The sequence below is a fragment of the Rattus rattus genome, chromosome 6 (genome assembly GCF_011064425.1).
Source record: "Rattus rattus isolate New Zealand chromosome 6, Rrattus_CSIRO_v1, whole genome shotgun sequence".
Taxonomy (NCBI): Eukaryota; Metazoa; Chordata; class Mammalia; order Rodentia; family Muridae; genus Rattus; species Rattus rattus.
The window spans coordinates 718,185-741,968 of NC_046159.1; the positions used below are offsets into that span (position 1 = coordinate 718,185).

At 47.2% G+C, this 23,784-nt stretch overlaps 1 protein-coding gene across 1 annotated transcript in view; it reads right to left on the reverse strand.

Moving 5' to 3' along the window:
- Nucleotides 1-7,761, reverse strand: part of St8sia1 (ST8 alpha-N-acetyl-neuraminide alpha-2,8-sialyltransferase 1) — a 129,207-nt gene extending 121,446 nt beyond the window's left edge. The window contains exon 1 of the mRNA XM_032905371.1: nucleotides 6,483-7,761. Within this exon, the coding sequence (XP_032761262.1) occupies nucleotides 6,483-6,715 (233 nt within the window). The 5' untranslated portion in view covers nucleotides 6,716-7,761. The remainder of the gene's footprint in view (nucleotides 1-6,482) is intronic.
- Nucleotides 7,762-23,784: the final 16,023 nt, after the last annotated feature.

Below are 23,784 nucleotides of genomic sequence, written 5' to 3' on the forward strand. Positions count from 1 at the left end.
TGTGTGTGTGTGTGTGTGTGTATGTGTGTATTATATGTATATGTATGTATATCATGTGTATGTGTATATGTATATCATATTATGTGTATACATATATACTGTATATAGACTTATATAGACTGTATATATGTATACATATATACATATATATGTATGTATACATTCTGTGTATGTGTATATATATATAATATATATATTAGATCTGCTGTCTTCCTCAGCAGCCCACAGGCCCCGACAGTACCCATATGGAAAGTGAAAGTGCCCCAAAGGGTCACATTCTATTGTCACATAGTCCTTCACCAAAGGGACAATTGAAGGCACAGGCTATGCCTGATGGCTTTTCTCCTCAGTGCAGATTAATAATTAGAGATTATCCAGCACCTAATCCCCTCGGTGTTACTGAATAATATCAGTCCAAGAGGACTAAATAAATCTTTTGAAATCGCAGCACCCTGGAGGGAAGTAGACCTAGGAGAATGAGTAGTTCAAGGCTAGCTTCCACTACACAATGAACAGGAGGCTAGCCTGGGCTACATTAAATCCTGCCTAAACAAATAAATCCCCTAAAGTTACAACTTACTAATAAGTAACAGAACAAGGGCCATAAACCGAATCCCCAAGGCCCCAAAGTCAAGGTTCTTTCAAGGTATAACAGCCTCTCCCGCAGTCATCCAGGTGAGAACGGTCCTAGGTCCTTCATCAGCTTCTGACTTAACTGTCATCGTAAATGCACAAAGTCAAACGACAAGGCAAAGGCACAGAGAGGCTAAGTAACCGGGTTATGGTCACACAGCTTCCAACAGAACCAGATTTGAGGGAAAGTTAGGAAGCCTTTATTTTACTAGAAACTTCCTGATGGCATTAAAAGAGAGGCTATAGAGCGGTCGGAGGCAGCATCGTTCAGAGATAAACCACAGTCTTCAAACGAGCTGCACTTTAGACAGACGCACACAATCATTCAGTTAGCCCAACTAATCCCTAAAATAGCCCTCCGTGCTTCATAAGAAAGTGAGCATGGGCTGCATCACACATTCTACACAAACACTCCGTTCTCGACGATCCTGCTTTCTCTCCTCCTCCTCTTTCTGACCTACTTCATCTTAACACAGGGTCCTGATGTGGTTGAAAATGACTCTGGAGCCCAAGCAAGCCTTGCCCTTCTTGAAGGTCCTGACTCAGTCTCCCCATTAGCCTCAACCTTACCCACAGGCCATAAAGAAGACAGAGAGGTCTGGGGAAATGGCTCTTGCCTTGCCGTGGTGAGGGCCGGAGTCTGAACTCCAAGCCTGAATCCCTGGATGCAAGGAAGGGGTACAGTGCCATGGATCTGCAATCCCTGTTCTTCCTACGTGAGATCAGAGGTTGGAGGCAGGGGAATCCCAAGAAGCTTGTGGACCAGAGTGTGCCATTCGCAATGTTAATATTCGCAATGTTTCACTCTGCCACAAAGTGAAAAGTGGGGTTGTGCTGACCCACCTGTACCTGTGAGCCCAAGGCTCACATTATGCAAATCAAGATGGACGGATGGTGATGCTAGAGAAAGGAAAGCAAGGTGTGATTACGAGAGACGCGTGCTCGCCTGGGTTGCCCACTCTTACCAGAGAGGAGCAGGAGGTTTAAATTAAACAGCTCCTGACTGAAAAAAAAATCCAACTCTGCCGTTTCGTTCCCCGGTTTCTCTGACTCCCACAGTTTCATCTGTAAATCAAGTCATTTAAAAAGAATTCTGCTTTACAGAGTTTCTTTAGGGAAGTGCTGAGAACGGGGCCCAGCACATTTTATAGCCAATAAGTCTCAGTGGTAGATTTTTTTTTCTATGATAATCATTGCTCAGACCTTTTCGTTTTTTAAACGTTAACGTCACTGTAACGTTTTATTTTGTTTTGCACCTTTGTTTGTTTTTGAGGCAGTGGCCCTGCATGGCTTTGAACTCATGATTCTCATGCTGTCAGAGTCTCCCAAGTTTGGGGACTACACGTCTGTACCCATATGCAGCTTCTAGGTCGTTTTCTTAACTATCAAAACATATCACACCAACTGGTTCCCAAGATATTGTTTCAAAGTTGGTTTCATAATCTCTTACCAGGAGAGCCCTTTACAGGGGTATCTATGGCACTTTACAGGTACATATCTATGCCATACATTGACAGCTACACCCTTCTCACAAGATGGTGTGGCAATATCTGAAGCTTTGAGCATCCATGGCTGGAGAGGCAGATAGAGAAGGACTCCTACTGCTCCATGGGCAACCAGCCTAGCCTACCCGGTAAACTCCAGGTTCAGGGAGAGACCCTGTCTCAACAAAACAAGGTAGATGGCGTTTCAGAAATGGCACCTGAGGCTGACCTCTGGCATCTACATGCATGCACACACATGTACACCTGCACCCACACAAATGTATCCTGCATTCGTGTGCATATACACAGAGCCGTTTTGATGAACTAATACATCTTCCATCCCCAAAATTCCCTGGCGATCGTAACACTGTTAATGTTGGTTCCCATCTCACGAGTAACAAGCCATAATGGCCGTCAGACTGGACCAGACTTCCCCTGACCGCCAAGCCGCCAGTCTGTCTCCTGAGTCTCCATTGAAGGCTTGAGAAGTTTCCACACAGGAACCACCTACTTCTATCCCTCCGCTAAACACAGTCTCCTTCTACCCACGACTCCATTGTATCGTCCTGTGGCAAACCCTAATCCCTCTCTGAAAGCTGATTTCCCCTACTTGATGCCCAAGTGGCAAGTTCTGTGGACTTCCCCAGTGCCTGGCTTATGCCTCCAGTGCCATGCCCCCGAACCAAGCAGACATGTGGCTGGGGTTCCATGCACACTTACGGCACTACGGCCCTTGTGAATTCTCACACATCTTATTTCACAGGCTGGGGAAGGAAGCTCTGAATGTAGCCTGTGTCACCAATGATCCACAAGTCGGAAGAGTTGCAGGCACATTTGGATCATTTCCAGTGTCCTCCTGCCTCAGCCATGACACCTCTCTTGGGAGGCTCAACGTCTAGTTGGTTACAACCTCGTGCATTTAGGTTTGCTCTTTCTGTAGGAGTCTAGAAAGCCGTTCCGTTTTATCCGTTAATACAAGTTTCCGAAGGAAATTGGAGTTGACAAAGGGTGGGGAGGGGTGACTGCGAGATGCCTTGGTGGTTAAGAGCACTTGCTGCTCCTGTACAGGACCCTAGTTCGATTCCTAGCACCCAGCTCACAGCCATCTATAACTCCAGTTCCAGAAGATTCAGGGCCATTTTCTGTCCTCTATGGAGACCAGGCGTGCAAGTGGTGCATATGCACACAGGCAAAACAATTATAGTCATAAATTAAAAATTAAATCAATCCTTTTAAAAGAAAACACATGGAAGACCCTCACAGAGCTGGACCAATTACAAGATGGTACAAGTTGGTTAGCTTGGCTGCTGTGTCGTGACGGTCACCGTGTCAGTGCTAAGAGTAAAAGCCTTACACGTAAGTCCTGGATAGGGGCTCATTTCTAAAGAACAAATAGGTCCAGTAAGGTGCTCATGGAGAGACAAGCATTCCTCTAGCTTGGCGTGCCCCACCATGTGAGCAGTCCGTCTAAAGGAACAGGAGACCAGGGAGCTTCTAGAAAGGAGCTGATAATATACCAGCTTGTGAGAGCGTGGTTAGTTCACAACCATCACAGCTCTGGACTGCTAACCACTGTCTCCTAGGCTGCTTGACAGCACTGCCACCAGACGAGTTGACCCACAGGCTCTGGGGCAGGAGAGTAAATCAGAAAAACCCAGGGGGAATCCAAAGAATGAAAGACTATCTGAGACTCTGGGTGGAAAACATAGGGACATCCACTCCTCTGTCAACAGAGCTTTGGAAGGTGCTTCTGACTTGTTTACATATGTCCCCGGCGAGAGGTCAGCTCGTCCACCTTAAATGTCCAGGTCCTGTGGGCCTGAGCCATTTAAGGTGCACAGCAGTCATGCACTCGGTATTGGCTCAGTGACTGACAATACATGCCTGCATGAATATCTCTCCGTATGTATACATCTGTATACTATCCCAGGATTCTTCAGCGAGTCTGTAACCATGTCCTCACATAAATACTCATTGCCTATCTGTGTATACATCTTTGTGTCTACGAAGATGTTTAAGGCTAGAGTAACAGTCAGGTGCTTGCCAAAGTGGAGACTCTAGCCCCGCAAAGACCCCTGGCTCGCCTGTCTATCAAAGCCACATACTTCCGCCCACCAATAATAACGTAGATGTCCAAATGTGAGGAATTTTATAAATGTTCAGTGCAAAAAGAAAGTGTTTTGGATTAACAAATATTCAATGTCTCAAGTCTTTCCAAACTCCTTATCTCTGTATGTTAGTTATCAGTATGATCGAGGAGGGAAGCACAGATAAATATGTCTAAAACTGTGACAGGTGGATACTCCCAATTCCAACAGGCAGGCTACATGCCATCCCTGAAAAGTTGTACCATGTGCAGGAAGTCAGAGAAGATAATCACAGATTGACTGCATTCTGGACACACAAGGTATCAGATACTGGCTAGCCATATATGTATATACATATATATATATATATATGAAGGAAATATGATTGTCTGTATTTTATATAAGTAAGAAAGCCAAGATTCAAAGAGTTAGGTAACTTCCTGGGGACATTTGCTCTGGGGCCGGCTATACCATAGGCATTGGACAAACTCTGGATTGTAATTTGAAGTTTAACTTGTTTTCAATGAAAAAAGCGCTTTTTGCAGCTTTGCAGACACTGAGTTTGAGGATGCGTGCTGAAAGGACGTGTACTTAACTAAGTCATTCTCTGAAAGCAGAAACCAAGTTAAAGAGTGAAGCACCCCGCACCCCCCGCCACCCCCTGCCCCAGGGTTAAAGGCAACAAGGAGCAAATGTGTCCCAGAAACCATTTGCCTTGGTTTATCACACCGTGAAGCCTTTTGCTCTTGACGGTGTCCTCTCAAAAGAAACCTATTTCCTAACAGGGCTTCGATATATATAACAGGCCCTTTCATTGCAAGCCAATGGGTAATTCTTTACTCATTCATTTCCAGCCATTTCTTGAGCTGAGAAATGCCTTCTCTCTGTAAGGAGCCACTCAGAAGTGCCTCCCGTCTGTACAGAGCCACAGGGGTGTGCATCCCACCTGCCTTAGAGCCCAACAGTCTGCAACTGCTAAGCTGGAAAAGAATTCATCTCTGTTTACTTTCGAGGACAGTGGGATTACTTTTAAAACTAACAATGACAGAGTGAAGAAGGTCTGGCGAGGGAGAAAGAGAAAATTTGAAAGGAAGCATCAGCCGAAAGGAAACATTCCTCTAGATTCTGGAAGAACTGTTCGACCTCTGGCCTTTCCAGAAGTGAGCCTAAGGAGGGAAATTATTTATTTTTAAAGATTTTGCTTTGGACCAAAATAACAGTGGGAAAGTTTACCATTGGCTCTTGCCTGTCTCTCAGCTCCTCCCTCAGACCACCACCAGAAAAGGCCAGCAAGGCAATAACTTGGCGCCAGGGTTGAAGATGAGAAGGGGCTGACTGCCTCACGGTCCCAGTCAGAGACCCACCAGTTCCCCCAACATGCGGGCATCACGCAAAGAGATTCTTAGCTGTGCTGCATCTAGCCCCCCAACTCCTGCTGCAAACCTGTCTGTTCCTCAAATTAGCAACTCCCCCAAGAGGAGAAACTATCAGCTTGAGAACTCTGTGCTGTCCCCTTTCAAACCTGGCCTTGAGTTTTGTTTTCTGTGTTCAAGTTCCCTCATGTACAGCTCCCACAAACATTCCTTCCGTAGTCTAAGCAAAAAATAAACAGGCGCTCTGGATCATTAAAATGGTAAAGATTCCAGCACCTGCACTTTGTCATAGATAATGAGTGACCTTGGGCTAGTAACATGTTCTGCCACAGAATCGGTCAGAAGAGAAAGTATGTCATCAAAAAAGTTGTTGAAATGTTAAAACAAAAATCGAGCAGGTCCAAAGCTTAGTGGGTCATGGTTGCATGCTCCAAACTCGCTCGCAATGGGCATACTGCGCAAAGCCACGGGAAAGGCCTGGCTAGTTTTCAGGTTTTCGTGACGAGGTTTGCCCATCATTCCTGCACCCTTGATTTATGTTCCAAACTGCCCCCGAACGCCTCTTAACCTACTTCTAACTTACTCCTCCTTAGCACCAAACATCCGCAGAATCTAAGAAATAAATTCTCTGAAAGTAACAGGCTCTAAGTTGTCCTGGGTCTCCCTTCCCACAGAGAAGGGTCAATTGAAAACACAGCGCGGACTAAATAACAAATCTTTGATTTCGCAAAGGTGCCTTGAAACACCTCTTGGCGTGAAGGATGAGGCAGAGACCCTGACTTAAGTCTCTATCTACGTTGGGCACAGCACAGAGGGCGCAGGACAGAGAAGCCTCACATAGGACCCTGTCCTTTGCACACTAGCAGGAAGGATACTGGTGGCGAGCAGCGGCCAATAGTAGGTACCTGAAGAGCCTGGCTGACGTCTGGTTCCTCCTCCAAGCTGTGCGCTGCGCCAGCACTCCTTGCACGATCTCCTTCTCGTTGGGCAGCCGGTAGACAGGGAAGACATAGAGCCAACAGAGGACCACCACACAGAGGGCACTGGCTCCCACGGGTAGCCGGGTACGCGGGAATTTCCGCCCCAGCATGGCCATGGCCCCTCTGGATGTATGTAGGGCCCGCCCGCAGGGGCTCATCGCAGCCTCGGTGTCCCAGGGTCAGTGGTGGCAGCCTCAGCACAACGCCGGGCAAAGTGGCAGCGGAGAATGCCCCAGTGGCTGGCCCCCCATGCACACACACCTTTGGCTTTCCAGCTCGCACACGCACGGCTGGGGAACCCCCACGCCACGGCTCCAGAGGTCAGCTACAAGGATCTTCGCCAATGCAACTTTTACTGGGATGTCTTGCTAGAGGAAGTGGCCTCCGGGCAAATCACGAGCCTTGGTCTCTTTCCCTGCAGACAGTGGGCGCTGAAGGGGTCTGAGAGCAGTGGGGCCGGTTGCTCCCGCCCTTACTGCAGCATCACGGTCGCCCTCGGCTGGGGTCCTGGAAGAGGCGCGGCTGGCTCCTGGACGTCTGACGGGTTGTGTCCCTTCCAGAAAGAGATGCTCCTGCGCCCTGCACCGCCCTTTCCCCGCCTCCTGCGCCGCCGCGGTGCCCGGCACCCCCCAGATGCGCTCTCCGCGCCACACCAAGTCCTTGGAAATTTCCACGGTGGCCCGGGACCGCTAGCCCACCCCCGGCGCCTCAGCCGCGCCCGCCAGGACCCTCGCTCCGCGCCCCTCACAGGCAATCCTAGAACTCTCTCTCATCAGTTCATTCAGCGGTGCACCGCAGCCTTCCGCTGCGCCCTGGACTCCGCAGACACGCGCCCCGGGATTGGTGGAAATCAAGGTCTCCCCCGCCCTCCCCCACCCGCGAAATTGCCTCCCGTGACCTGCTTGGGGCCGCAACGCTAGCCCAGGGTGCAGGCCCCTCGCCGCTGCCCTTGTTCTCTGCAGAGGGAAGCAGACAATAAGAGCGGCAGCCCCTCTGGTGCGTGCATGCACACGCGCATATGTCTATCCCCGAGTATGCACAGATTGAGGACCCGCACCCCTTGTGCCCAGGCTGCTGTCACCCTCGCCTTTCAGCAATTGATTGGTTATAAACGAGCAGCTAGGAGGCTGGCGAATATTTATTCCTTCCTAGGCTCCCTTAATCAGATCAGCCCGTGTTGAGCTACGATTCCATGCACGCACTTTCGTGCGCGCGCGCGCGCGCGCGCGCACACACACACACACACACACACACACACACACACACACACACACACACTGATGCTAGCGGGCACAAGGGGAGGTGCGTGCACACTGGGATCCACCACCTTGCCTCCACCCTACAGAGAACAGGAACAGAGAGGCATCCTCATACGCATGTGGCCCGCACACCTTGGGGGAGCTAACACCTCCTCTGCCTCTGTAGATTAAAAAAAAAAAAAAACAAACCAACTCTGCCTCTGTTTCTTCTTAAAAGGCTGCAAAGGCAAGCTTATCACAACCACGACCTTGGAAACGTGCCACCCGCCTGGACCCGCCTAGTGGAGAGTCTCGCTGTAAGCCATTTCTGCTCGCCCTGGCAGAAGGTGGAAAAAGCTCTGGTTCCTCCTAGCGGCTGCCTGCTCTATTTGCTTAAGCATCCTGTGCAAGGACAAAGAAGAAAGTCTGCAGCCTCCAAAACCAGCTAGCTTAGTTGTCACAGGACCAAAAGCTCGGGCCACCTTTTCATTTGTTCAGCCGTGAGCAGCACTCCAGACAGCCCCCACTGACTAGTTTTTGCCCTCAAGTCTTTTTTAGCACCTTCAGCAGGGAGAAGTGAAACTTGAGACTTTCCTGTCCCTGCTATCTACCCGCCTTACTCAGCTTTTCTTAGGAAGACTGCTCAGTGCCCCTACAGGCAGGCAGACTCCGGAGTGGAACCTAATACAGTTAGGGAAAATAAAGATTGCCCTGCGGCTGTTAGAAGCTCACGGCTCTTGTAGAAGACCTGTATTCAGATCCTAGGTCTCACTGCGGGTAGCTCAGTACAAGAGCTTGGGAGAGGGGTGCCACCTTCTGGGGTACCTGCACACACGTATGCATACCTCCACACAGTTACAGGCACATAATTTAAAAATGCAGTAGACGTTAAACGAAAATGAAGATGGGGCATTTCCCTTCTTTGAGGGCTATAGACACATCATCTATCCCTTCCCCTCCCTATAATTAAAACAAAACACAAATGGCCCCAGTTTCTCTTCCTCCAACTCTCCATACAGCTGAAGAGTGAAAGAAAAAAAACCAAGAAGCAAAAAGATCATACAGGGTCCTCCCTTCCTACAAATCTACTGACTCATTCAAAGGTAAGTGGCCATCGGACTCCCCCTCGATAATATGGTAGCCGCAGGCCACCACAAACACTAGTGTTCGTGCCAGCAAGACGGTTCCGTGGGTCAAAGTACTTGCCATCCAAGCTTGAAGACTGGAGATCTGTCCCCAGAACACATCATAGTTGATTGCTGAAATGAGCCCTCCTTCCCTCACATCTATGCCACGACAGGCTCACTGGTATTCATTATACACACAATACAGTAAACAACAACAACAAAATGATGATGATGATGATGATGATGATGGTGATGACGATGACAGTGATGATGCAGGCTTTGTAGTGTAGTGCTCAGGGATCTGCGGTTCCCGTTCTCATTCCCTTTGACCTACTCCAGATGCTTCTGGAATTTTCTGATTCTGGTCAATATTTAGACTCTCAGATGAGCTTTTCTATCGCAAGCGCTCTCCATACAGAACTCTTCCTCAGCCTCTGGGAACTAAGACTGTCTGATCTGCATTGAGAACTCTGTGGGCCACATCTACATGACAGGGAGAAAGCAGGGAAGTTAGCTTTCGTGTTTCCTGTTGGCTCAACTGCCAACACAAACCTACCCATGTGCCAAGAAGTGACTGTTTCTTGCTTCTACAAATCATCCAGCCTCAAAATTACCCGGCCCATGGCTAACTCAGCACCGTGCAAGGCCCAAGTGTTAACTCATGTGTCTCAGTGTTTTCAATTAAATATTTTACCCGATATCCGGGCACTTGATTTAAATGGCTTTCCGAAAGGAGCGTGGGACTCTGTTGCCGTCTACAACTGAGTGTGCCTACTGGACATGTGCATGGTTTGCTCAGGGACTAAATTAAATGCTCGGGCATTTTAAACTCTATACATGTTCCCTAGACAGAACCCTAGTCTCCATGTCAGCCTAGCCTAGCTCTAGCCTAGCTCAAATCCTATCTGTTACTTATTAACTATTAATCGATTAATGCTAATCTATTAATCTAAACTCTGAGCTGCACGTCTCGTCCCTAAAATAATGCGTGTTTCACTACTATGTGTGTCGGGCACCACGTGACAAAGCACCCGGAGAGCACTTAGGAGAGGAGGGACTGGTGCTGGCCAGTACTCACAGAAGGCTCCCTCTACATGGCTGGCTTTGTCTTCCCAGGCCAGGCAAGACGCGCATCATGGCATCTGCTCCCGGAGACCTACTCCCCTTTAAATTCATCCCTCGTTTCCTCTCCCTGGCTTTCACTTTCTATTATATTATGAATTCACAAATAAAGTAAACACTGGTTAGCTTAGAGGCCTTGTGACCTAATTGTCTGGAGGTGTTGGGGACACACAAAACTTGCCCCCACATGGTCAACTTGACGACAGAGATGAACCACTCTCTTAGGGGTGCGTAGGACGAAGTGACAATTTACAGCAGGGCACAGCCACCATTTTACCGGCCCCTCAGTCCCTTCACTGTTGCTTTGCTTTGCTGGACATGCAGGGTGGTGTGTACATGTTCATACACGTGTGTAGAGGTGAGGACAGTCTTCGTGTCATTCCTCGGGCCCCATTCACTGTGGTTTGTGGGGACAGTGGCTTGTCACTGATTAGAGGTCACCGTGCAGGCTGGGAGAGCGGGCCAGTGACCCGCAGGGATCTGTCTGTCCCTTCTTCCTCAGCGTTGGTATGACAAGGAGCCAGCATGCCCAGCCCGGCTTTTTTTGTTTAACATAATGTCCTCCACTTTCATTCAGGTTGGCAAATGTGACAGGGTTTTACTCTTTTAATGGCTGCATAGTACTCCGTTGTATAAATGTAGCCCCTTTCCTGTATCCATCCCTGTACGAACATCTGGGATGTTCCCATTTCTTGACTGCTGTGCTATTCGTTGCAGTAAAAATAAAAAATATCGGAGGAACTGGTTCCCACGCATACCCTGGCTGTTGCCCCCTCGCTAGTTCTGACTCCAGCAGGCCATTGGCACTAATTTATCTCAGCAACTCCATGTTTCCTCCAAGTACTTTCTGACTCAGGCGGGTCCCTGCCATGCATTTCATATAGAGGTTGCCTGTCTCGAGCTCTCTTACTGTGAACTCTGCTTACGTTCCCAGAATCTACCCCCTAATAGTTATGGTATAAACTCCAAACACCTCTTTAAAACCAAGACTCAACACACTGTGACCCAACAACAGGATTTGTACGTTAAATTCTCAATCCACAATGCATCCACACAATAAACTTACAACCAATTGATAAGGATGTAAACCGCCCACCTAGATAAGATAAATTTGCCTCACACTTCACCCTTTCTGTCTAACTAATAAAAATTTTTCTCTCAAATAAAAGCTGAACATAACTACTATCATTTTGTATTTTATAAAGTATAAAGTATACCTAACAGCCAGTCTAACACTTTATCAGTTAAACGGAACATTAAGTTATCCATTCCAGCTTAAGAAAGGCTTAAAATCTGTGTTATATCCTGGCTAGTTTGTATACTATCTGATAACTATCTAATTAAATATATATTCTCAAACTTAGACAGCGTGGGTAGGCTATGAGACTATAATGAGTCTTCAACCCTGTCAGAAATCTGAGAATGACCCATATATCTGTAAACATAGGAAGCCTAAAATGACTTCTAGAACTGAGACAGTTTATAGAGACAACTTTCTACTTGCACAGTCCCCTATCAGCAACACACGAGAGCAAGTCGTCAGCCTTCTGGCCTAGGATCATCTGACAGACTTTGGAAACACAGAATTTGGAAGGGCTGATCACTCTGCCTTGGCAAAGTGTAAGTTTATGTCGATACGCAGGTGAGGGCTGGCACCAGTTAGGTCAAGACCATGATTGGACAGTAATAAAAATAAAGTGGGGACAAAGGTTTTGTAAGGTGGGAGAGGAGAAGGGGAAGAATCAAGATGGAGATGGAGAAAGACGGCCCAGATCCAGGTGGTCCTGAACGGCTAAGGTAGTGTTGCCGAGGGGAACACTGGGATTACAAATGCATGCGGCTCAACCTGCTTGTACAGCGAGCATTTTACCCTCTGGGGAATCACCCCAGCCCTTAGGTGAGGAACCGTTAGGAAAATAATCAGAGAAAAAAGAGCAGCACTGAGCCGGGACAAGAGACGAGGAAGAGAGAAACAGGGAGATTTTAGGCCAAAGAATGACTAAGTCCACAGAACTAATAGCGTACAAGGACTATAATAAATAGAATAGTATTATATTAGAGATTATTGTAAAAAAAAAAAGTTGATTTTAGCAGCTCATGTCATCAAAGCAGCTACACATGATGGTATGTTACTTTCATATATGACCGATTTACCTTCCATATGTGTTCCATAACATATGTTATAAGCCTCAAATATTGATAATAAACTGTACTTAAAGATAATAAGAATTATAATTAAAACCAGAAGCACAGTGTATATGCGCTAATTGTTAATAGCTTGCTTCATGGCAATGCTTCTGACCTGGAAGGGGTTGGGGGAAGGAGCAGGGAGGGATTCATATAAACTAGCTTGGTTATTGTGACTCAGATGAATCAGTGGAGATGCCCGTCAGGGGAGAAACCCAACACAACAAGTGGCTGGGTGATGACACAGCCTTGGCTAGCTAAACTGCTCTGTCCCAGTCTTAGAAGAAATTCAGGGAAAGTTCCCCTTTTCATGGGAAAGAAGGACAGACATTTGACATCACTTTATGAGGTAGCTGAAGTCTACAGTATATTTTAGCAGTGTGATAGGGTAAATTTTGTAATCAATCACAACCAAATGAAAGGTGAAGGTCTGGAGAGATGGCTCAGTGGTCAAGAGTGAGAATACTGCTCTTGCAGAGGGTCAGAGTTTAATTCCCAGCACCCCAGTCAGGTAGCTCACCGCCTCTTATAACTCCAGCTCCAGGAGGAGCAGACACCTCTAGCCTCTGCACATACCATAAGCACATATACCACACCACACCACACACACACACACACACACACACACACCACATGCACATATAACATACATATAACACATGCACATATAACATACATATAACACATGCACATATAACATACATATAACACACATATACCACACACACGCACCACACACACACACCACACATGCACATACACATACATATAACACACATACCACACATACACACCACATGCACATACATATACACATACATATCACACACATATACCACACACACACCATACACACACACACTCATACACAAACACACACACACCACACACACAAACACCACACCACACACACATGCACCACCACACACACACACACCACACACACACATGCAGGTTGATTGTGGTATTGGACACAGGATCCTCGTCCTCAGAGGAGAAAGTCCACACTGGTTGGAAAACAGTAATGGTGCCCAGGGCTTGGATCTGTGTGGCTGAAATGCGGTCCAATTAGCTATGCATGTGGTGTGATGTTGGCCTTGCTCATCATCTGGATGGGATCTAGAGTCAAGTATGACACCCATTTTCAGACATGTCTGTGAACGCATTTCCAGAGAGGTTTAACTAAGAGAAGACCACCTCCATGATGTCCTGGACTGAACCAAACAGAGCACTAGCATCTGTCTCTCTGCTTCCTGGCTGTGGAAGCAGGGTCTCATGACTCACCAGCTCAGTCATGCCCTCCCCAGCCAGATAGACTGGGCACTGCAACTGGGAACCAAAGAAACTCTTTCCTTGTGACAGTTGTTTGTCTGGTATTCTGTTATATCAAGGAAAGTAACAGACAGAATGGTCCCCCAACACCGTGACCCATGCTGAAGGATGTGTAGAAGGCGCTAGCCCCAGTTGTCTGCACACACCTGTGAGCTTCCTTACATTGCTCTTGTCAGGTAACCGTCTTGTCTCAATAACCATTGATGATTTACTCCTGATCTGTAAGAAAAGGATAACTGTGGAAAACTTCCCAGCTTATTCTAACTCAGCCGGGTTGTGTAGCTGCCCCCAAACACGTCTTGAGTTTTATCCAGACCATAAATACACAGGAACAGCATTTGCTAAGCCTTGTGATCAGCACCGGCCTCCCTGTGCTCACAGAGGTGAATCTTGGCAGTGGCCATTGGTGGGTGGGGATGATTCCTTAGGCCTTGCACTTGAGATAGGAAGAACTTATTCAGCCAGAAAAGAAAGTTAGAGGAACTGTGTGACTTGGCAGGTGCTGTCTGTCCCTAAACAGAGAGAAGATAAGCTACAGTCTGTAGGTGGACATTGGCACACAGGCTACAGAATCCGAGAGGGCAATGCCGTGTATAAGGCAGGGCTGGGCCACTCGGGTCCATGTGTGGGAAGTCTGGCCAGTTTAAACCATAGCAGGATACCATTGGTGAGTGTGTTCTTCCTATTGGTTCTATCAGCCCCCCAATGACGGGGATTAAAAATGGCATTTCCATTCTCCATGGCATGATTTGGCTACGACAGACTAGCGGTCTTTCCTTTCAGAGGGCTGCCTTTGGTTCACACCTGAGTAGACTTGATCCCTGAGGACAGCAGCATGCGCATTGCGTCTCTTTCCCGTGGCAGCGCTGCCTTGGATCCTGCCAGCTGGACTGCAGGAAGAGCTGGGCGTCAACTTGACAAGATCCACAGTCACCTAAGAGACAGAGGTCAGACTCAGCCCACGGGAGGGATTTCTAGATTGGAATGATGTGGGGACTGGAGAGCCCCATTCCACAGGCGGCTGGACTGGATAAAAAGGGGGAGAACACTCCAGACGCCAGCATTCATCTCTGGCTGTCTCTTGACATGCAATGTGACCAGCTGCCTCATGCTCTTGCCTCCACCATGAGAAACAATCTCCTCCAACCGTGACCCAAGCATCTCCCTCCTTCCTTAAGCTGCGTCTTCTCAGGGGTCTGACTACAGCAGCAAGAAAGTGTGAGGTCTTCAATGCGGTTTTCATATTCTCAAGTATTTCATGTTGTACAGAATAAAAATTTCTCAAGCCAAGCATGTTATTTGGAACCATCAGACTTCGGGAATGTACATGTTCATGTGCAGGTGTGCACACATGTGTAAGGAGACGTGTATGAAGTATGGAAGCCAGGAGTATCTTTCTCAATCTCTTCCCACCTCTGTTTTTTTTTTTTAACTTTACTGACTCTTTATGAATTTCGTACATGCACCCAATCCCACTCATCTCCCCCTCCTTTTCTATCTACCCTGCAACCTCCCTCTCAAAATAAAACAATTTTAAAAATTAAAAAACATATCGTCATGGGAGCAGCAGTGTGTCACAGTGTGTCACACGGCACACCCTTTTGATCAAACACGTTCACTTGCAAATGCTCACTGCAATGAGTCACTGGTCTGATTCAAGGCTTCTGGCTTCTGCCGCACTATCAATACTGGATCCTCACGGGAGCTCCTCTCAGATTTCCTGTTGTTGCCCTGAGTCTTGGAGATCCTGTAGCTTTGGATCTGCAGGGCCTGCCCCTCCATGTGGTCCAGCAGCTCACGCATGGGGTAGATGCTGGGTGGGCCGACTCGGAGCCCTGGATCTGGACTGGGAGCTCAATTAGGTAGTCTGCCAATTCAACCATGCCCATGTCAGCAGGAGGAGCTCTCCTGTGATGCCAGGCGAGGTGCAGGGCCAGCTCTCCTGAGTGCCTCAGCCAGTGAGGGGCTGGAGCTGGCCCCGCACAGCCCTTGGACATCAACATGGTCCCAGGTGGTAGCCCAGACAAGGGACCTTTATTTTGTGAGTGAAGGCTTCTCACTGAACTGAAGCTCAGCAGTTTGCCTAGATGGCTGGCCAGAGCGCTCCAAGGGTCTTCCTGGATTTGCCTCCACAGAGGTGGGATTATAGACACATGTCACTGTGCCTACTTTTTACGTGGGTGCTGAGAAGTAAACTCAGGTCTTACGGCTTAGACTCTAAGGGCTCTGTAGTAATTCAGCCTGTATTTTAGTGTTTTATGCCCAAATGAGACAGTATAAATGCTCAATTTCTTTTAATTTAATCTTTTTTTAAATGTATGTCTATGGGTGTTTAGGCTGAATGTATATCTGTGCACCGTGTTAGTGCCTGGTGCCTACAGAAGCCAGGAGAGAGCACCAGATAATCTGAAACTAGAATAAAGAAAGCTGAGAATCACCACGTGTCTTAGTTAGGGTTTTCCTGCTGGGAACAGACACCATGACCAAGGCAGCTCTTATAAAGAACAACATTTAATCGGGGCTGGCTTACAGGTTCAGAGGTTCAGTCCATCATCATCAAGGCAGGAGCATGGCAGCATCCAGGCAGGCATGGTGCAGGAGGAGCTGAGAGTTCTACATCTTCATCTGAAGGCTGCTAGCAGAATACTGGCTTCCAGGCAGCTAGGGTGAGGGTCTTAAAGCCCATGCCCACAGTGACATGCCTACTCCAACAAGGCCACACCCACTCCAACAGGGCCACACCCACTCCAACAGGGCCACACCCACTCCAACAAGGCCACACCCACTCCAACAGGGCCACACCCACTCCAACAGGGCCACACCCACTCCAACAGGGCCACACCCACTCCAACAGGGCCACTTTCTGGACCGAGCATATACAAACCATCACACCATATGTGTGCTGGAATTCAAACACAGGTCCTCTGAAGAACGGCCGGCATCTCTCCAGACAAGTCTCACTACATAGCCAGAACTATCCGTGAGCTGGTGATGGAAGTGCTGGGGGTTACAAGTGTGACCACTGCACCTTGCTCAGGCTCCAGACTTCACAGACTTCAGGTGGCTTCCTTCCATCAGCGTCTTTGAATACTTTTCTTATTGCTCCGATATAGATTGGCTTCTTTCTTCCATCCCTCTTTATTAGCCCCTAGCGCCATCCATAACTGTTATACCCTGTTTGATCTTGAGAACACAAGACTGAAGTTCAGAGCTTCAGTTAGGCTATGCTTACCTCCAGCTAACACTGTGCGGTGCGGGTAGCTTAAGGTGTGGGGGAGGGGCTCCCGGGTCCTCCTCCTTCACTCCTGTCACAATGACAGCATTGATTTCTGTACGTGAGAATCTTCCTATATGCTGTTAGATGGGTGATATAGAAAAATGAGATGCTAGATAGATAACAGATGATAGGTAAATAGATGATAGATGGATGATGACAAATGATAGATGATAGATGATAGATAGATAGATAGATAGATAGATAGATAGATAGATAGATAGATAGACAGACACACAGACACATATTCCATATGGCCCTACACATTGTTAGAATTTCTATAACTTTTTTAAATGATTAACTTTTAGGTGAATTTAAGAATTAAGAAAAATGCTCTCATCCTCTTACCCTCTCTCTCTCCCTGGCCCTTCTCCCCTGATCCTTCTCCCCCTGACGCTCTCTCTCTCTCTCTCTCTCTTTCTCTCTCTCTCTCTCTCTCTCTCTCTGCCTCTACTCCTTCAACTTCCCCCCCATTCCCTAAATAAACTCTATTCCACACTATAAGAAAAATAAACTTATTTATCGTGCCATCAGTTTCTACTTGGCACTATTTCCTTCTCCTGGGAGAACTGCTCTTTTTTTAGAGTCATACTGCTGATAATAAATTACGTCTGGCTTTCCTGAATGTAGACCCTAGCCTTTGTTAATGAAAGCTAACTTTACTGGATAAAAACATCCTAAGTTTATACTGGGTTATAGTGGCTCACATCTTTAATCCCAGCACTCAGGAGACAGAGGGAAGGCATATCTCTTTGAGTTTGGGGCTAGCCTGGTCTACAAAGCAAATTCCAGGACAGCCAGGGCTGCACAGAGAAACCCTGTTCTTTTTTTTTTTTTTTTTTTTTTTTTTTTCCGGAGCTGGGGACCGAACCCCGGGCCTTGAGCTTTCTAGGCAAGTGCTCTACCACTGACCTAAATCCCAACCCCGAGAAACCCTGTCTTAAAAAACAAAAATAAGTAATCGATCCTAGTTTTGAACTTGGTGTGGTAGCCTATGTCTCTAATCCCAGCACCTGGGGGGCAGAGGCAGATAGATTTCTGAATCTCTGAGTTAGAGGCCAGCGTGGTCTACAGAAGGAGTTCCTGGACAGCTAGGGCTACACAGAGAAACCCAGTCTTGAAAGACAAAAACAAAGGAATCAAGGTTGATGATTTAAAAGACTATCAGAGGCTGGAGGATAGCTGAATGGCTCAGAGCACTGGCTGCTCTTCCAGAACCCCTGGTCCAATGCCCAGCACCCACATGCCCACAACTGTTTGTGGCTTTTGTTTTACAGGATCCAGCATCCTCTTCTAGACTCCTCGGCTACCTACACACACATATACATACCCAAACATGACAAATATGCATACATATGACTAAGGCCTGAAGGAGGTGAAGGGGGTTGTATCCCCATAGGAAGAACAATTCAACTAACTGGACCCCCCCCCCACAGAGGGACTAAACCACCAACCAAAGAGTACACATGGAAGGGTCCAGGGCTCCAGATACTTATGTAGCAGAGGATGGCCTTATCTGGCATCAATGGGAGGGGAGACCCTTGGTCCTGTGGCAACTCAATGCCCCAGCGTAGGGGTTGCTAGGGCAGTGAGGCAGGAGTGGATGGGTGGGGGAGCACCCTCATAGAAACGGGGGGGGGGGGTTGGAAGATGGGTTTGTGGAGGAGGGGAAACCAGGAAGAGGGATAACATTCGAAATGTAAATTAATGAAATAACCAATAAAAAAGAAAAGTAATATTAAAAAAGAAATAGAGAAGACATTCTATAAAATATTTCAATGTTAACATAAAAAATTATCTCCTATTCCCTTAAAGAAATAAAGATACAAATATGCAAATGAACAAATGCAGGCATGAATGAACAGACCAATGAATGAGGAAAAAATAATAAATGGGGATCTCACGCCCTCTTCTGTCCTCCTTGGGCACTGTAGGCATAGAGGGCACAGACACAGATGCAGGCCAAGCACTCGTATACACCTCAAAATAGACGAACAGACAAATAAACTTTTGTTAAGATGTGTGATTGGGAAAGATAGGAAAGGAAAGAGGTCAGTGGCACCAGAATAAGAGGGATGAGTATAAAAAGAACACATCACAGGCCCATGGAAATCTACATCAGGGCCTGTTACTACGCACAATTAGCACAAGTTAATAAGAGTGTACACGAGTCAGCTGCATAGCTGTCCAGGGAGCTAGTGCTCTCTGTAAGTTGGACCTGGGGAACGGCGAGAACTGCAGGACACACAGGAATGATGGAGTTGGAGGAGAGATTAGGGTTTGAGTCAGCAGCCCCAGGGGTGAGAAACAAAGCTCACCCCATGGTAGGAGCTGATAGAGAGGAAGAAGCACAGGGCTCTGGGTCAGTGTGGCAGCCTGACGGAGGGAAGACCTAAGAACATACACGGGCACCCGTTGTCCCTTCTTGATTCTAATGCAAGTTGTTGCAGAGGGCTCTAAGAAAGCCCCCACCTATTTCAGAAAAGAGACCCCCACACCATCCCACAGTTAGGGAGTCAGCCCAGAACAACTGGTAGCCACGACAGACACACAGCCTGATGAGTTAACAGCTCTTGCAAGGCAGGAGTTAGTAGCACGGAAACCCAGTGAGAATTCAGGAGCAGACAGCCACATTCAACAAACTAGACAAGCAGGGGTCAGGGATGAACAATCACCCTGTTTGCTTTGCTTTCTTATTGCTGCGATAAACACCAAGACCTACATTTAGCAACATTTCCTTGAGGGGAGTCAGTAAGGACTCAAGTAAGGAACCTCCACGTAGGAGCTGAGGCAGAGGACTGATGGAGGAACACTGCTCACTGGCTTGCTCTGCCTGCTTTCTTATGCAACCCAGGATCACCAGCTGGGGGGTGGGGGGAGGCACCACCCACAGTGGGCTGGGCCCTCCCCCATCGGTCATCAATCAAGAAAAGGCCCCCATAGGCTTGCCCACATTCCAATCTGAGAGAGGCATTTTTCTCAATTGAGGTTACCTTTTCTTGCAGATGGCTGGCCCTGGTTTGAATCAAGCTGACAGGAAACTATCCCAGAAACCCCCATGACTGGGTGGGTAACACATAAACACCGCATGATCATCTCCCTTGCTGGGCTGGGGAGGCAGGTAGAGTGTGGAGCTCTCTAATGAACCAACGGATGCAATTACCTATTCGTCCATTTTCTGCCGAGTCCTATAATCATCAAAGAGGTTGAAAGGACGTTTTCATCTCTTAAGAATCGCCCCCTCCCCAGCCCCCGCTCATTTTCAGGTGTTTCTGTCATTTTCCCTCAATTTCTCTAGGTAGAGTTTGCTACTCAGACTAGAGAGATCGCTCGGTGTTTACAAGCACTTGCTGCTCTTGCAGAGGACCCTGGTTCAGTTCCCAGCACCCACATGGTGGCTCGCAACCACCCGTAGCTCCAGTTCCAAGGGATCTCACGTCCTCTTCTCCGTGGCCACCGAGGATGTCCGTGGTACACAGGCAGGCATGTAAGCAAAGCACTCACACACATAAAATGGTCTAAAAATTAATCAATAATGTGTCTGCGTCTGATTTTTCTCTGGTGTGAGAAAGGTAACTGAAAAGCCACTGTCTCTGGTGGAGCTTTAAAGGCCGTTTAGTTTCTCATGAGGTAAGCAGAGTGGGCTGAGAAGGGTCTTCTGGGAAAGCTACGCATGGAGAACCCCAAATCACTGGGGACAAAGGTAGGATGTGCACACCTGTGTTCCCAGCCCTTCTGCAATGGGAGCGGGAGCGGGTCTAGAACAGCCTCACACGGATGCTTCTCTGCCGCCAACAAACAAGAGACAAAATAAAAATGAAAAATCAAAAAGTAGGAAGAGATTCTGGTGCACATTTTCACAAAATCCAGACGCAAAAGGAGCTATTACCACATGGATAGCTGGAGCTCATTGCAATTTACTTTGAGGTTATTTAAAAACTATGGTGAAGCATTACTAAATATCTACCAGGATACCCTATTAATTAAATGGCAATTAATAAAGTAATAAAAGACTAACTAATTAACTAAAAGCCATTGACAATAGTAAATTCTCGTGAGCGTGCAAAAGTAGAGACAGCTCCCATCACTCACAGGACCCTGACAGGACGCTGGGAAAGCCTGACATCTTGAGACAGTCAGCAATCCCACTGTCCTTTATTTATCCAAAAGATGTGATTCGCACAAAAAACCTGTTTGCAGATACTTACAGCAGCCCAATAGTCGCCCAATGTGGAAATCACCTAAATAACCTTTCCCTGGTCAATGTCAAATTCTGGAGCATTTATAAAGGGGCCTTGAGTCAACAGTTTAAAGAAGAGAACAGCCATGGATACGAGAACAAATCTCAAAACACATCGTAGTAAGTGGAAAGAGTCATGCACCCAGCAGACTGCTACTGTACAGTTCCACTCCATCACTGGCAGACAGGCAGACTCCCACAGGCACCATTTAGCTCAATGGTACCAGGCACTGGGCTTCGGCAGGAAATGATGACAGGAAGGTATCATGATAAATCACTCTGGGCTGTAAAACTGTTCTGCATTTCAATTGTGCTACTGCTGATTATATGACTATGAATAGTTCACAGCTCAGAACCACCGCTAAGAAAGTTTTAATTTCACCATGTGCAAAATTAAAACCTAATCTTCTTAGATCCTTTCCCGAGTGCTTTTCAGCATCCCAAGGATTAGTTCCCTCACCACGTTCTTGTTACTATATAAGGACAGCCCTCAGCAGACTCACCAGAGAGCTTACTTGTACATGGGATTAACTCTTTCCATACAGGCTCATAGAGAGAAATGATGAAAAGATTTAAAAGGTTGCAGGTGGGAGGACTGTTTCTTTTTTTAGTTGCAGAAATTCTCTCCACGAGGAAGAAATTTAGCAAAACTACCAACATTTGGGTAAAATCACCTGAAGGCAATAGAAGAAGGAGAGAGAAAGAATTAACCAAGGTGACAGAGAAACAGGAGGGGAAAAACAGGGATAGGAAGAGGAAGAATAGGTTATCGAAGAGGAGGAGGAAGAGAAAACGAAGGAAGTGGGGAGGGAGCAGGCAGAATAAGTAGAGGCAGTAGACTTGGAAAGGGAAGATTAAAAAAAAAAAATCAAATCCTCTGGGAAGAAGTGAGGGCCATGGGAGAGACTTTTGGACCATTGTTATGCAGAATACCTTTCTGGGGGGCTGCCACTATAAACCGAAGACAACCAAATGCAGTGTTATTCCTGAAATATTGATTTATATTTCTCATATAGCGAAACAAATTATGGAGCGTTCTCGCTGCAAAAATATTGCCAATTATTTTCCCTTAGTGCTGGAAGTAAAACACCACTGTCTAGCTCAGAAGATGAAATTGTCTAAATGTTCTTTTTATAGGTGTCCCAGATGGCAAAAAAAAAAAAAAAAAAAAGTGTTTCCTCCAGAGATGTGAACTTGAAAACGACATTGAAATCAACTTAGAAGACAGATAAAGATGTGCACGGAGTTACTATCTATAAAGCTAGGAGGCCTTAGAGCACTGTAGCGGTACAATATGGAGCTAACATCTCGTGCTACAGGAAATAACATCAGCCCCTTCTCAGCATCTGGCATTCGTTAAAATACCTTGGCAATGCAAAGATAGACTACTGAGAGCGGTAAGTAATCAAAATAATTAAAGGTTAACAGAGGCAACCAAATTCCAAGGGTTGTCACGGCATTGCCTTTCAGATGAAGTCAGAATAATCTTCAGCTATATGCTGTGTGTTCCAATCTATATACCTAAACATGGCGGAAGGCTTACACAATCATTGACACCTAAAATACAGTTGCCTCCATATGAGCCTTTAACACAAACATTTAAAGGGCCCAGGGCAGCTCAGTTGGTAGAGAGTGCTTGCCTGGCGTCACACAGCCATCACGTGGTATAAAGCTGGTGTGGTGGCTGGGGCATGTGTTCCTGCACTCAGAAGATGGAGACAAGACCATCTCATCTCCGACAGCATCCTAGGGTTACTCAGTAGTTTGAGGCCAGCCTGGAAAGTCAGCAGAACAAAACAAAAATCTGCCAAAACTGGTGAGTTCAGTTCTTTGTTCTGAAATAAAGCTCAACATGTTAGTTACTTTGTTGCTGTGATCAAACAACTTGACTAGAAAAGAGAAAAGAAGAAAGAAAATAAAAGCTGGTTTTGGCTTGCCAGATGGGGAACCCACTGTGTCGGAGTTCGCGTGGCAGCTGGCGTCAGGGCTGGAAGATGGTAGATGACGTCTTCAAGTTCAAACTCGATGCAGAAAGCAAACTTGGAAACGATGGCACTACAAACTCCCAGCGTCCACCTCGAGAGACCTACTTCCTGCAGCGAGGCTCCTCCTCCTAAGGGCTCTATAACATCCCCAAATGGTTCCACGAACTGAACCGGACCAAGCATTTAAACACTTGGACATTTGGGAGACGTTCCTCATTCAAGCCACCATAGTCTTGTTCTTAGGCTCTGAACCTCATTATGTAGCTCAGGATGGCCTCAAGCTCGTGGCAAACCCCGGAGACTGCAGCCATATGTCACACCACAGGCCATTTACATACAGTTCCCCAGAATCACCCGCCAACCATCACCGATCCCCCATTCATTTCCCAAAGCCAAACCCAGCACATGCGACACTCAGGCTCTCCTGTCTTCGCTGTCTTCCTGGCCTCTGTCCCAGGCTCCAGCGACTGGGAGCTCTGCAGGCGGGGGCTAAGGAACGAGGAGCACAGCCGGTGTCTGTCCTTGAGTCTGGTTCTCCAAGCCTCAGCGCGAGCTTTTGCTACTACTCAGCTACTGATGGTTTACAATCGAGGTCATTTCGTCCTTCAAGTTTGGCAATACCTAGTGATACCGTGCTTATGACAGTTGAGGCAAGAGTCGCGTCCGGGTACGGGTTGCATCTCACGGCGTGGGCAGGAATGGTGCTAAGGGTTCTGAGATGC